General features: G+C 43.9%; 1 protein-coding gene across 7 annotated transcripts in view; it reads right to left on the bottom strand.

Annotated features, from left to right (window-relative positions):
* Positions 1–838: 838 nt before the first annotated feature.
* The window catches only part of NCOR1 (nuclear receptor corepressor 1), a 2268409-nt gene continuing 2253649 nt past the window's right edge, over positions 839–15598 (bottom strand). For all 7 annotated transcript variants that reach the window (XM_069615218.1, XM_069615220.1, XM_069615222.1 and 4 more), the window contains one exon: positions 839–5142. In XM_069615218.1, the coding sequence (XP_069471319.1) occupies positions 4955–5142 (188 nt within the window). In that variant the 3' untranslated portion in view covers positions 839–4954. The remainder of the gene's footprint in view (positions 5143–15598) is intronic.

Below are 15598 nucleotides of genomic sequence, written 5' to 3'. Positions count from 1 at the left end.
AGAAACCGAGATTAAAGCAGTAACAAACAAACGTGCTGGCAGAGTTATCACTGTCTCTGCAAAGATAACGAATGACTAAACGAGAGGTAGCAGCATGACGGACTGGAAAGAAATATAAAAGGAAGCAAAAGAGAAAGATATGAAATGAGCACTAACAAGGGGCATAAGAATCAACAGAAACAGCAGTCAGCAATAGAGTGAATGGTAAGAGGGGTTTATATTGTGTGAATCTCCAATTTTGACCCATGTTCTTTGATATGATCCGGTCCGGACCCAAGCAATAGACAGTCATTGTTTGGGTACAACACCGACATTGGCTTCCCACAGTCTTAGCTGTGCTTTAAAATCGAGGCCTTCACTGTTGGCATGAGACAGATCAAACCTGATAGTATACTCCCATAACGTTACATCTGAGGTCATGGGAGCCAACAACACAGTGTAGCCAACGTCGGGAGGAGGTAAACCCCATGGTGGTGGAAAATCTATCTGAAGAATATTTCGACACATAGGAATCGGTGGTAGGAAGAAATCCATTACAAATGCAAGTTACAAACATGCCTGAAAACCCAATGTTTGGAAATATTTGCAGTCAAACTATTTGACTAGTACATGCCTGGGGCATTTTGTAATGTCATGCCTTGACAATACTTTGCCAAAGAAAGCAGTGGATGCAGATAATTAACTCTCATATAAAATTCCTACTTGTCCCATCACTACTATGGCTGTGCCTACTCTTAAGCTATCAGTGGGCACCTCATATTACTAATTTAGTGCTTTTTATAGGCATGCAAAATCACAACACAAAACACTAGGATTAGATAATTAGACAGCAGACAGCTTCATCAAAAGACTGTATTTTTGATTTGTTGTTTGCATGACCAAGGTGCGATAATTCCATTGGAAACTCAAGTTCATGAAAATACAATTACAGGTGGAAAATTCTTTTATAAAATCAGGCTAAAACAAGTAGTAAAGGGAAACCGGGATTTCAATCTGTTCATTGAAGCAGTTCTCCTTCATGTGTTGCTCCTCACAATGGAATTAATAAATAATTTTTCAAAACTACCCCATCATCCCATCCACCCAGGGATGCCAGAAAACAGTGCTTTTGCAAAGACCCAAAACCCATGTTTTAATATTAAAACAAGTTTGCCCAAAAAAGGCGACATTTGCAAACTGTACAAAATGCAGAAATATACAGTAAAACTGGGAAATTCTTGCCAGAGCAGTTACTGAAAACCAAGTTGTGCATTACATAGGTTTGTTGGCATGTCTCTCTCATTATATATTTCAATAAAACCACAACACAACTCCATTATCAGCACGCATGCATTAACATTAGTGCAGCAAGGAACAGCTTTGGGGAAATGCTGCAAGTTTTGTGGGCCAACTGACAAATACCTATGGATGTTTATGTTGTTATGTCATGGAGCAGTGTGTGCCGGAAACAATAAGCCAACAAGTCAGCCCATTTGTGTGTTGCAGGTGCTACCCGCCACTGTAAAAACCAATGCCAAAGCACTGGAGACCACAAAATTAAATTAAAATGGATGTCAGCCTGATGGCGTGAATTGCTAATATGACACCATACTAACCCAGGCAGAACCCTAAGGCTCACTTATACCACACCATCAGTCCATTCAGTTTCCTGAAAGTAAAACAAAACGACATATATGCAATACAAAAGGATGATGGGAATAGTATATTGAAAACACATCTAAAGGATGCAGTTTAATTAATAAGTGATGTTTCTATTTAAACCAGTGGTGTGCTGCTGGTTACTACCACCATGTTACACATGTACTATAGCAGCACAATACCCAAGATTGCGGATGCTAAAGTACTGTTCTTTCGTGACAAAGACATTTCAGAGGGCTAGTTGGTCATACCAGAGATCAGACCTAATCTAAGACAAGAGCATCGGTTGAAAATATGGGGGCGAGGTTGATGCATTTAAAATCAGAATAAGAGGACTTAATTTGAAAAAAAATGTAGTAGCAGCTGGTAACCTATTTGACTTGAGGACAGTGGGACCGTTGACATTTCAATGCATAGAAATACATTTTAGTATCCACCTAAAGGATATCCATACAGTTCAGTGAATCAATTACATATGGCTCACATCACATGGTTTTGAATTCTTCAATTTCGTGGGCATTCAAATTATTATAAAATATGTTTAGAAAACAGTTTACAAAGCTTTCTTTAACTCTGACATGTACGCAGTTTGGTGATGTTCAAATCAGTGTATCCAAATGGGGAGCCTCAGCAGATGTTTGATAATACTTAAGCTATTACTTGCCTAGCAGAAAAGATTGCTGAACACATTTTCAGTCAAATGTACCTAAGTGTGTTCAAGTGTGCCTGTGGTCAATACATCCAACACTAGGTTAAGGTTGCAAGTAGGAAAAGGATACCCATTAAAAACAAGCACACATTGTAATGTGCTTTTTCCCGTCAGACAACCATGTATATAGGCCAATTGTTTCCCTATAAGCAATAATGACCCAAATTTGAACCCATCAGTGTGAAAAGGGTACACTGAGAGACATGTCCTTGAACTTGAAGAAGAAATCGACATTAAGGATGTCAAGGGGGACAATTTTACATAACTGAAGAGATTAACATAGTTGGATGATTAAATCTTGCTATTCAAAACGCTATTCATGGCAAAGAAATATCCTCTCCCACTGATGGGAAACCACACACAGAGTGTGTGCTCCCAAATCATCATCATTGCCTATTTAGTTATGGGGCCAATGAAGGTTCTATGGAGTGAACATCATGATTAATACATGGAACCAAAAGCATTGACTATCCCAGTTCTTTTACACTTTAGTTTGAGGCCAGATGAACTTCCAAAAGATACATCTTGTGTAATAAGTGTTGCATATGTGCATGCATGTTAAAACGGCTGGTCTGAGCTGCGGCACAAGTGTAACGGCCTCTTAAATTGTCTAACAAACTAATTTCTTCATGTAGAAGGAAGACATGCAAGGCAACAAAATAGTTGTACCCTTATATGTTTACATTTATACGACAATGTGTGGATTGATTTTTTTCTGTGTTCAGCCATTGCATTAAGACTTGAAAGCTCATTGAAAGCTTAAGAGAATGGTGAAAAGAATAATGTGTTACTTCGACAGACACAATGTCTGGTAACAGTGCATTTATCATTGCTGTGAGGGCTTGCTCTCTGGTAGTGGGTTGCAAAAGCAACTGTCCTAAATTCCACCATTTCGAGAACCGGGCTCAGATAATAGTAAAGTTAAGATGAGCAGGGATGCAGACAGTATATATGATTTCAATAAGACCAAGTGTCAATGTAGTCAGATTGTTGCTGCCAAACCGAATGGCGTGAAATCTGGAACAACGCTTGCTAATTTACTGTAAAACCTGTAAATGGGGCAGGTAAAGTTACAGCTTGTGATAAAGTTACTTACTAGCAGTGGTATACCTATAGTCTTGGAATAGTTCACAAATGGGCATGTTTTAGATGTCCTCCAACATGATGGTCTATGGTTAACCTCAGAGGCTATCCAAAGCATGTGACAAGTAGGAAAGCTACCGATGATGGCAAACGGATGTTGTGTTTATGGTACTTTTATGGGGTATGCAGGGGATGTGCACACACGGGAAGAAATTGCAAGAGGATAACAGCTCCCTTAACAGTAGCGTGTCTACGGTTGGTTACAGTTTTGGTTAGGAGAGCACCTCTATTGGACTGTGGTATTATGTAGGAAAAATATCTTAACATTTGTTTACAGAAATCTTCACCATCAACCATGGCGTCAGCAACTAGAGCGATATCAAATGTAAGAAATACATGAGGTGGGCTGCAATGAAGACTAAGGTGCTAAATGTTAGCCATGGGACTTTGCACAGAAACGAAAGGGGGAGAGTCCTGATGCTCTTTAAAATATCTTTCACAAGTGATTCCAGAGTTTGACAAAAATAAATATGTATAGTTCTTAAAGTGAAACAGAACTGCATTCTACAGATATAGATGAACAGAAATCATTTTAAGAAGAACTTTTTAGATAAAAGCCACTAAAGGGCCAATGAAAAACACTAGAGTGCTCACATCGACGGTTAGGTAAATGGTATTGTTGAGATATGACTATATAAGACAACCACTTTTAATAAAAGGCAAATGGGGGAAAAAGGTAAAAGGGGATATCTATGAATTTACCCTGTTCCCTTACTAAACTGTTGACTGACAAATATTAACTGTTCAACCCTGTACAGGTATAGTTTCAGTGAGTCTTTGGGTTTCACTTGGGACTCTGCTATTACGTGGGCCTGTCATATTTTGGAACCACTTGCAACACAATTATTGGGATTTTAGCCTTACAAATAAAACCTGATGGTGGTCGGAACATTGTTGTTATCACTTGACATGGAAACATTGATGGACAATCCCTGGCCATGGACAAAGAGCGCCAACTGCTGAACAGTAGAGGTTTAAAAAAAAAAAAGTATTTACAAGATGTACCACCCCACGGAAGCGGATACATGAATATTAAGAATGTACAAACTAGGCAAAAAATAAAAAGGAAAAACCAATAAAACTGCACATATTTACAGAAACTGATTTAAAGACATTATTTCTTTTTTTTTTTTTTTTTTTACAAATGCATGTCAAACAGCAATAGTCTATCTTTTAAAACTTCTTTACATATTTATTCTGTAGTACTCTGTCACTAATTACATTTTCCTAACACCGGGCCTGTACAGACTCAATTTTTCCAATTTTTCCTTGCCATCAATCTAATCAAGAATTTCTGGACAAGGACACGCTTTTCTCTTCTGTGCGCGAGGGGACCTCCCCTGGTCGCCATCTTGCTTTCGGATTCGGAAAGTCTTTGCGGGAACAAGTCATAGGTAGGATTTCCTCCATGTGAGGACTCCCTTCAACGTCACTTCACCCACTTGGCCGCAGCCTAGGCCATTTTCAGTCATCACTGTCCGAGAGCGTCTCATACTGTGCAGAGAGGAGAGGTGCTGGTTCCCGCTCCCAGATCCGGCTCTGTTGGTGGGATGTCGACTGACTCATGGTAGGTGGAGCACAAGCAATGGAAGTGGGAGGGGTGCTGCTCAGCATTCGCATCGTCAACGGGTTGTACGGAAACTGGGTGGATCCTGGAACAGTAGAAGAAAATGCATTAAGTGGTTAAACAACCGTCTAGATCAAGGTATGACTCACAAAAACAGCAGATTCAGCACATATGTTATCTTTAACATTAAATATAGAAAAGGATACCTTCATTGTGATTTTGGTATTTTTGGTCAGTTTTCAACTCCTTCACAACAGTTTTTGCATGTGGCCACAAGCTGTGCCAAAAAAGCTCTCCCATAGATACTTTTGCTTTAACCAAGGTTAAGAGGAACATCACATCCCTTGGCATCCTGCGCACCAGCCCTTAACTAACCGCCACACAGATATGCAAGCTGAAAACATAATGCAACTAAAGTTGGAGCATAGAAAAACCTCAGTGAATTTTAGGTTGAGTGCCAGAAGGAGTGAGAGCAAAGCCTAAAAATAGTGGCCAAACTAAGAAAAACATGACTTTACTCTAAAAATAGCTTGGCAACTTTGCATCAGATATAGATTCTCCTTATCTGCATATTCCCAACACTAAATGCCAGGAGTATGGACTACATGTGAACCTTTAACCAATTAATGCAGTAAAATATTCGCTACCTCTGCGTTTTGCTCAACCCTCTTTAGCTACTTGCTTAGAGACAAACTGCACAGCCAACATCCCAGTGGGGTCACTGTATGGAGATCAGGCTTCAAGCAAAGACATGACAGAGAAATTTATGAGCAAATTAAGCATAGTTTCTAAAACAATCTAAATACAAATTACAAGAAAAAGCATGAGTAATGAACCATTAGGCCACTCTAGAAATTCTGAAGGCAGCCAGATGCCTTTGTAAGGCCATTGATGGTGTGCTAGAAAACGAGCATGAGATCTTTGAGAAACAGGAATGTCCTGCTGTTCTCAAATGCCCGAGATACACGGGCCATTGCACCTGGCAAACAATGCCTTTGGCAAACTCAATAGGACTATTATAAGCATGATCCAAGACTGCTCTTTCATTGCTGCTCAGTAATTTTGGGCTATCTTTTGATTGAAACCCTGTCATGCCCTTCGGGTAGATGGCTTCACCCTCTCAACATAGGGCTGATGAAAAATCTTCCTAACACTCAGGAGCTCATATTTTTTTAGTGACGTAACGTGAAAGGCATACAAGCCTCGAGTAAAGCTTTAACGGGCAGGTAACACAGCCCAACATGCTCCCATTTGGGGCAGCATTTAATTGATTAAAAGCAGGTCGGGAAATGTTTAACTGTAATGGTGAGCACTGCTGACAATTAAAAGAAAGCCTGCCTGGCAGAGTTTACTCATTTTGCACAGTGCAGTGTAAAAGTGCAGGTCAAAAGGCATACACACTTGTATGCCGCCTTTTGATCTGCACTTTTGCACTCTACCGTGCCACCGAGTGAAATTCGTTGACGGGGAGCTGCCTATGTGTACGCCAACACATAACTGTAGCAGATGCCACTGGGAGCAGGAAATCCACTAAAAATAACCTGGCGGGTTCGTTGGTGCAGTTGACACGAAGCAAATAGCATGTGGCCTGGCAGGCGGGTGTGCTTGCAGCAGAACGGTTCGGGGGTGAATGTACCTGTGGATTGGGGCCCTTTCAAGCTTGCTCCAGTGCGGCCCAATAACAATGGCATTTTTTGAAGCAACCTCAAAAAGGGAGACGATTACACATAGAACCTGACTTTCAAGGTGAGAGATCTTTTTTAACCTCACTTTACTGCTGCATTTGTTTTTTGTTTTTAGGGCACTGGTTCACCATTTGTGGGAGGCCAGTTTTCGGAGACAACTTTTGTTTCAAGCTTCCACGATTTTTGACTGGCAGCACCGGTCACTTTATGTAGAGCGCTGCCAGGGTCCCTTGATCCCCCCTCTTTCAGCATTTTGTGAGGTGTGCCACGTGATTAACACTGCAAGGAGCGTCACCTTCTTTTTATGGCATATTCATTTTTACCATTGCAGCACAAGCGATCTTCCATGAAATGCAGTGAGGACACTGTGTTGTCACTGTTTCGTTACTTTCGATGAACCCACTGAACAGTCTGGTAGCTGTATATACCCTTTAATTTTCTTTCCGATGCTGGCTTTTTAATCACGATGATGCATTTAGGAGTTCCATGTACTCAAAATGGCACTACTTTATCTTATGAATTCTGTTCAGGGTTCTATGCCTTTTGTTGACCCTCTTGTTGACTTTCCAGGTGGGGGGGGGGGGGGAGTGTTAGGACAGTTTTTCTGAAGTCCAACTAATGGCTTCGTAAAACCATTCAACTGAGACAGTACAAGACTCCACTCTTAGTATAAGGCTGTAACACTTCAGTTCATGGTAGCGTAGACAGAGCAGCCAGATTTATCTTAGGTCGGAGAGTGGGCTGCAGGAAGTACATTGAACTTGTAGTACACCAAGGGCATAATAGAAACAGTGACAACCAGGAGTATAATAAAAAATAAAGGTTTATTATAAATGCACATATAGGCCAAGTTACGTCTTGGGATAAGTACTAGTCAGTCATAAACACTTATAAAAAAAACACACGGTACTATGCCTGAAGGCACACAGGCCAAAGCATACAACCTTATTTGGAACACCCAACAGGAGTTTTAGGGAAGTCACACCAGATAATTACTTGTAGATTACATACAGTAATTCAAGGGTAGTAGACCCTAACAGTTGTACTGTGACGCTCAGCAATAAATCACACAGTAATATCAACTGGACAATATACTTAGTGACACTTATTCTAGGAACAGCACAAACCTATAGCTTCTTTTGGGATAACAGGTATACTCAAGGTAAGTAAACCCTTTTGTGTAATCTTCAATTACAGCTACTTTTCAGTTTAGTGACACACTGACTATGACTAACACATTGAAGAACTTTGTAACTTATAACTTTGTAAGATAATATTAAGTCCAGAAAACCAAACAAAGAAGGCTGTGCACTGCATCCCATAGTAAGATTTTAGTGTGTGTGCTTTACTGTTTTTTGTTTGGAATTTAATACAATTTCTTTCCATAGTTTGGTCTTTTGTGTTCCTGATTTGATTATTGAAATGAAACCTTCTTCGTTTGGTTTTCTGGACTTAATATTATCTTGACTGCGTTTTTGATATTTATTTGATTGTTCATATAATTAGTCTGGTCAGAGCGACTGGGGGTTCCCCACTTGAGTGATTCCCTTCACTCGCTTGGGGCACCACCCACGGCATGCCCAGATTAATTCTTAGGTTTCATGTGATCAACTGGCTTGCGACCTTTCGCAGCAGTCATCATTTGACATTAATATTTGAAACAGTATGCACCTTTTTAGTCAACTGTAAGATATAATTTTGTATATTGGACTAGAGCTTTAGACAATTTAATACTTTTTTAAGACTATTTGTATTAAATAAATATAATATTGCAAATTGTTTGTTTTAAGTATGATGATCTGTTGGGCAGCTGGGGGAGCCTCTTTCTTTTTCTACATGGTTGAATGATGTCCTTTGAATGAATTTTTTGGCCTTTCCGCTGGCTTGACCTCCATGTAGTATTATTTGTTGCTTCCCTTCAGCCAGCGAAGTAGGGGAAACCCATTGTTTGTTTTGCAGTAGAGAGAGAAAGAGTCATAAGGTGCGTGGGTGCACCGGATATGTGTGCATCCGGTGTGGCAGTTGCATGATAGCTGCTTCTTAGCGGTAGGTGTGGTGATTGGGAGGTCAGGTATATGTGTTCATTCTGGAGGGTTGACACCCAGGCTGATTTGTGGCTGTGTTAGGCCTGGGGAGACGCTTAAGCTAGTGGTGTGTGCTCAGTTAGCTGTGTTTAATTAGGGATGAGGAGTATGTGGCCGATGTTAGTATGAGAAAAGCTATACCGAATGTGTCATAGTATCGCTGTGTTCTAGTTGAGTGGTGGTGTATAGGAGAGAGTAAGCGTGGTAGTGTGATATGGTGCTTATCAGTAAGGCGCTTGAGATCAAGCATTCCATCTGTAACATCAATTATATCTGTTTTATTTACTCTGACCGTTCAATGCACTTAGTCTGTTCATCCATTTTGTCCGTTTCATCCATTTAATTTACTAGTCCTTTCATACATTCCGTCCACTCAGCCCTTCATCCATCCATTCCGTAGATCCCTTTCATTCTTCCATACCCTTAAGTGGGTTCTATTCGTTCCATCCTTCCCATTCATTCGATCTGCTCTGTGTGTTCCATCCGCTCCACCCGTTCCATCGACTATACGTGTTTTATCCATTTGATCTAATGCATCCGTTCTGTCCACTTCATCCGTTCCGGCCACTTCATCCGTTTCTTCCGTTCCCATCTGCTCCGACTTTTGTTCCATCTATACTATCCGTTCCATTAATTCCAACGAGTATGTCCACTTCGGTCCATCTGTTTCTGTCTGTTCCATTCGCTCCATTGGTTCCATCTGTTTCGGCCAGTGCATCTATTCCAGTGAGTATGTCCACTCTGTTCCATCTGCTCCATCCGCTCCGTCTGCTCCATCTGTTTGTTCTGACAAGTAGACTCAGTCCAACCAGCTCTCCATTCTGTCCATTTCATTCACTCTATCCGTTCCGTTTACTTAATCTGTTCCGTCCGCTCTATCCATTCCATTTCATTTGTTCTATCCACTCCTTCTGTTACATCCACTCCCTCCGCTCAATTCATTCACCCTTTCCATCCATTTAATTCCTTTATCCACTTTACCTATCCACTCCATCCTTTCCACGCGTTCAATCTACTTTTTCGTTTCGTCTACTTCATCCGTTCCTTACATTTCATCTGTTCAGGATACTTTTTCCATTCTCTCCAATTCTTCCGTTCCATCCAGTTCTTCTTCGGGTCCGTCCACTTCATCCATTTCTTCCGTTCCCATCTGTTCAGACTTCCATTCGTCCCATCTATTCCTTTTGTTCCATCTATACTATCCGTTCCATTAATTCCAACCAGCATGTCCACTTCAGTCCATCTGTTTGTCTGTTCCTTTCGCTCCATCGGTTCCATCTGTTCCGGCCAGTGCATCCATTCCTTTCCATCCATTTCATCTGCTCCATCCGCACCGTCTGCTCCATCCGTTTGTTCTGACAAGTCAAACCAGCTCTCCATTCCGTCCATTTCATTCACTCGATCCGTTCCATTTACTTAATCGGTTCCGTCCGCTCTATCTGTTCCATCCATTTAATTCCTTCTATCCACTCCTTCTGTTCCATCTACTCCCTCTGCTCAATTCATTCACCCTTTCCATCCATTTAATTCCTTTATCCACTTTATCTATCCACTCCATCCTTTCCACACGTTCAATCTACTTTTTTGTTTCATCTATTTCATCCATTCATTACATTTCATACGTTCGTTACATTTCATTCGTTCAGGATACTTTTTCTATTCCTCCAATTCTTCTTCCGGGTCCATCCACTTCTTCATTCCGGGTCCATCCACTTCTTCCTTCCAGGTCCATCCACTTCTTCCTTCCAGGTCCATCCACTTCTTCCTTCCAGGTCCATCCACTTCTTCCTTCCAGGTCCATCCACTTCTTCCACTTCCTTTAAGGTCCATCCACTTCATCTGAGAGAGTACTGATTCTACAGCCATCAATCGCTCCTAAGATCAGCCTGGCTGCTCTGTCTACGCTACCCAGAAGTCAGGTGGTACAGCCTTATAGTAAGAGTTGAGTCATGTACTACCTCAGTGGAATGGTTTTACTAAGCCCTTAGTTGGACTTCAAAAAAACAGTCCTACCAGGGTGTTATATCCATACAATTATAGTAGTACTTTTACTTACCGTTATTTGTATAGTATGTGTTAGGGGAGTTTTCCTAAAGTCCAATTCAGGTAAGACTTCATAAAACTACCCACCGGCATACAGGTCCCCAACTTTTGGGATAAGTCTGTACTACTCAAGAAACCTTGGTAGAGTAGCAAAGGAGTCTGGCTTATCATAGGAGGAAGATGTGAGCTGTAGGTAAGTACACTGAGCTGAGTAAATACAATAGTCCAAAGAAACAGACATAAAAAGTTATATTAAAATATACATTTATTATATTTATACAAGGAAGGTAGAAAAACACTTAACCAACACGCACAGGCTTTAAAAGATGGGCAATAGTCTAAAACATACTTTAAACGTATTTTTAATGAAAGTTCCTATGTAAACACTTTGAGCAAACGAGACTCAAAGCGTTTACATGGGAGCATCCATTTTGCCATTTCAGACAGCCTCCTCAGCTCTGCCCCGGCGCAGTAAACAAGCATTAAAAGCCCTCTACTGGGAGCTTATGCTTTCTGCAGCCAGAGCAGAGCTGCATGAGCTGAGGGGCTGCCTTCACTTTCATTTTCGGTGCTCCCCAAGCCCCGGAAAGCACAGAAAACATAAAATGAAGGCAAAAAGCAAAGGCGCGTTAATGACAAATACAACATTGTTGTATTTGTGATTGCCGTGGCTGGAAAACCACAGAAATCATAAATACAAAAACTTTGTATTTCTGACTGTGGCGGCTTTCTCATGGAGTCTCCGGGGCTCCCCCAACTCCAAGCTGAAGCCACCGCAAACATAAATGCAACTTTTTTTTAAATATGTTTATTTTAAACAAGGCAGGAGACAAATACAGTTATGCATTGCTTCAACATTCCAGTCACTTTTTTAATCACATTTCCCCCTTCCCCTCCCTCTTTCCCTCCCCCACCTCGAGTGCCTGTCCGTGTTATGATCCTGGAGGTTGGGGTCCCTGTCCGCCCCCCCCCTTTCATGTTTTGCACCCTTCATTGGGCGTATTCCCGCTGCACAGGATCCACTTAGCCTGCTGGGGCTTGTATGTGAGAGCCGGGAATTTTTGGTCGTAGTCTAGAAATGGGCCCCAAATGTTTTGAAAGCGGTGAAGGGTCCCCGCCTTAGCCGCCGTCACCTTTTCTATGATGAGGATATCCCACATTTTGGTCCACCAGAAGGGCAGAAGTGGTCCCTCCCTGGCTTTCCAGGAGCGGGCAATTGTTATTCTCCCTACTAGAAGGCATTGAGACAGGAGCTTGGCTTTGGCCCCCTACCTAGAGTATACTCCAGGGACCGGAGCGCCCAGCAGAATGGGTTCAGGCTCTGGGGAGGGGGCGGGGGGTTGGGGAGTGTCGTTTGGGTGATATCTTCAATGATATTCAAGCATTGTCTCCAAAATTGTTGGGCTTGTGGGCATGTCCACCACATGTGGATGAAGGACCCCATGTGCCTGCATTGTCTCTAGCATGCAGGGGGGTCCAGGGAGCTGTTCATGTGGTGGAGCTTTAGAGGGGAGTAGTACCAGCGTAGCAATATTTTGTAGGCACATTCCCTGTAGGTGATGCAGGCTGAGGATGAGTGCGCCCGAGACCATATGTCCACCCAGGTCTGGTCCTCTATGGGATGGCCTAGGTCTGCCTCCCATTGTGCCATGGCGCGAGTTTTGGAGGTGAGGAAGTCCCCCTGGAAACGTTTATATAGGGCGGAGATCTTACCTCGGGCCGGGAGATCTACCAGAGTTAATTCCAGCGCTGTAGAAGGGCAGACTGCTGCGAGACGGGTTTGTGGGTGGGAGCACCAATGGCGAAGCTGGATGTAGGAAAACCTATCAGTCTCGTGAAGTTGAAATGCTTCCTTGCATTTGATGAAAGTGCGCGGTCACCTCCTCCCCCCCTCGAACAGTTGCCCCAGCAATTCCAAGCCCTCCGTAATCCAGTTCTTAAGTTCCAGGGGTTCGTACCAGGAGAAAAAGTTGAGTTATGGAATACCGGTGATGAAGGGCTCAGTCCTCTAGGAATCCCTTTTTTCCTTAGTGCTCAGCCCCATGTGTCTACAGTGTGCCTGGTGGCAAGCAGTAGTCTCTCTGTCTGTCGCATAGGCGGTGGAATGTGCGGGAGGAAGCGTAGGGGGAGAGATAGGCGGGACTGTTCAAGTTCCACCCATCTTGGGCGGTCAGAGGACACTCGCCGGGCTTGGGTGTTTGCCAGTTGTGCTGCCTACTGCTATCCTTGTAGGTTGGGTACTCCCAGGCCACCCAACCTGGCATTCCCTAGCATCATTCTTAGGGTGATACAGGGTTTTTTCCCCCCTCCAAATAAACCGCAACATATTCCTTTGGAGGTCCCGAAGAGCTGGGGGTGGGATAGGCACTGGGAGTGAGGAGCAGGCATATAGGATTCTGTGAAGAAGGTTCATTTTACAGGCAGTGATGCGGCCCATCAGTGAGATTTCCTGTAATTTCCATCGCTTCAAGTCATCTGCCAGTTCCTTAAAGGGGGGGGGGGGGAGTTTCTGTGGCAGACATCCTAAGGGTTTGCCGGGATTTGGACCCCCAGATACGGGATTGCCGTGGTTTTCCATTGAATGGGGCATAGCGGGGTCAGGCCTATCCCAGGAGCTGCAGATTTGTTGAAGTTGATAGAGAAACCCGTGACCCTTCCATAGATCTTTATCTCGGCCAGGGCGTGTTTCAGTGAGAGGCAGGGCTGTGAGATGGTAAGTAGGACGTCGTCCGCGTATAAGGCCACTTTGTGTTGGGGGGACCCGACCTGGAGTCCCTTGATGGAGTTTAGTCTGATCCTTTGGGCAAAGGGTTCCATAGTCAAGGCGAATAGGAGTGGTGATAGCGGGCATCCCTGCCTGGTCCCGCTAGTCAGGGGGATTGGGGCGGAGAGGGTGCCGTTAATTCTCAGGAGAGTCTTTGGTGATCTGTAGTTTGCCAAGACCGTGGTTCGGAACTCCGGTCTGAAGCCAAAGGCCTCTAGGGTGAGGTTTATGAAGGTCCAGTCCACTTTATCGAACGCTTTGGTGGCGTCAAGGGCTAGGAGTGCCAGGCCTTGAGAGTTCTAGGTGGCCAGGTCCACCAGATCCAGTGTTCTGCGTATATTATCTGTTGTTGCTCTGTTTTTAATGAATCCGGTCTGGTCTGGATGGATAATGTCCGTCAAAATGCGGGAGAGACGTGTTGCCAGGACCTTAGAGTAGATGTTGGCATTGATGTTCAGCAATGCATTAGGTCTGTGGGAAGGTGGGTTTGCTGAGTCCCCCCCAGGTTTAGGCAAGAACACTGATAAATTCTTGCATGGAGGCGGTTATAGTGCCTGTGCTCCGGAAGGAATTAAAGAGATTCACCAGCAGTGGTAGTAGTTGATGCCTGAAGATTTTGTAGAATTCAGTGGTGTATCCGTCTGGTCCGGGAGCTCTGGATTTAAGGGTTTTTATAGCCTCTTCTACCTCTTCTGCTGAGATACGTGCATCCAGGGTGTCTGGAGCTGAGAGCTTCAGCTGAGGGAGGGTGGCCTTCTGCAGGTATTCTGTCTGCTCCTGTAGGTTTCGTGGCGGTGCGGACATCACTTGCACCAGATGGTTGGTCGCTAGTCGTAATTTCCCCCGGCTCCGAGTATTGGGTTGTGCCCTGGAGGTCTTGCAGTCCGATAATGTTGTTATTCTTCTTGATTTTGGCGAGTTTTTCTACCATTAACTTGTTTGCTTTATTGTTCCTGACGTAATAAAATTGCTTGGCCTTCGCGAGTAGGTGTGCCGTATGTTCGGCGTAGTGTGCCTCGATTTTCTTCCGTGCCGTCCGGAGCGCTCGTATCTTGGGGGACCATCCTTTTTCCATATGCATGGCTTCCGCTTCCTGAAGGTCTTCCTCAAGGGCCATACGCATCTGCCTCGTGTTCCTATGGTATGCCACTCCACGGGCTATTAGTTCCCCCCGGATGAACGCCTTCATGGCGTCCCAGGTGTTGGCCGTGGAGGTGTCTTCGTTGGGGTTCTCCTAGAAGAAGTTTGAGATTGACGTTGCTATAGAGTCCCTTATTGGCATTTCGTTTAGTATTGGGTCATACAGTGACCACTTGCGGCGAGCTGTGGGGGTCGCATCGTGAATGCGGATTTCCCGGGTTACGGGAGCGTGATCGGACAATGTTCTTGATCCGATAGACACCTCATTGGTGAAGGCAAGTACCTGTGGTGATGTCAGGAGGAGGTCAATCCTCGAGAAGGTTCTATGGACGTAAGAGTAGAAGGTGAAGTCTGTTTCCAAGGGGTGCAGCACCCGCCATGAGTCCACCACTTCCAGGGTCCTAAATAATAGTAGCAGGCCGAGGGCAAGGGCGGTCTCCCCAGAGGAGGCCGGGTGTGAATTATCCTTCATGGGATCTGGCCCTCCATTGAAATCTCCTCCCATCACGATTTGGCCCTCTGTGAAGGGGACCAGGGCGATGTTCAAGGCTTCATAGAATGCGATTTGTCCTGTACTCGGGGCGTACATCGAGATGAAGGTATATAGCTGGTCCAGCAGGAGACACTTCACCGCCACAAATCTTCCCTCACGGCAGAGTTTAGTTTCCGGGATGTGGGGGGTTCAGCCCCTTCTTAAAGAGAACTGCTGTGCCCCCTTTCTTGCTGCCACCTGAGGCAATGAATTGCTTTGGGAATTGTTGTGAGCGCAGGCGTCCAAAGTCTGCTGGCAATAAGTGGGTTTCCTGGAGCGGGGCCGCTTCCTCT

This window comes from Ambystoma mexicanum, chromosome 9, assembly GCF_040938575.1.
Source record: "Ambystoma mexicanum isolate Mex_15411 chromosome 9, UKY_AmexF1_1, whole genome shotgun sequence".
Taxonomy (NCBI): Eukaryota; Metazoa; Chordata; class Amphibia; order Caudata; family Ambystomatidae; genus Ambystoma; species Ambystoma mexicanum.
This window is presented reverse-complemented; position numbering and strand designations above follow the sequence as displayed.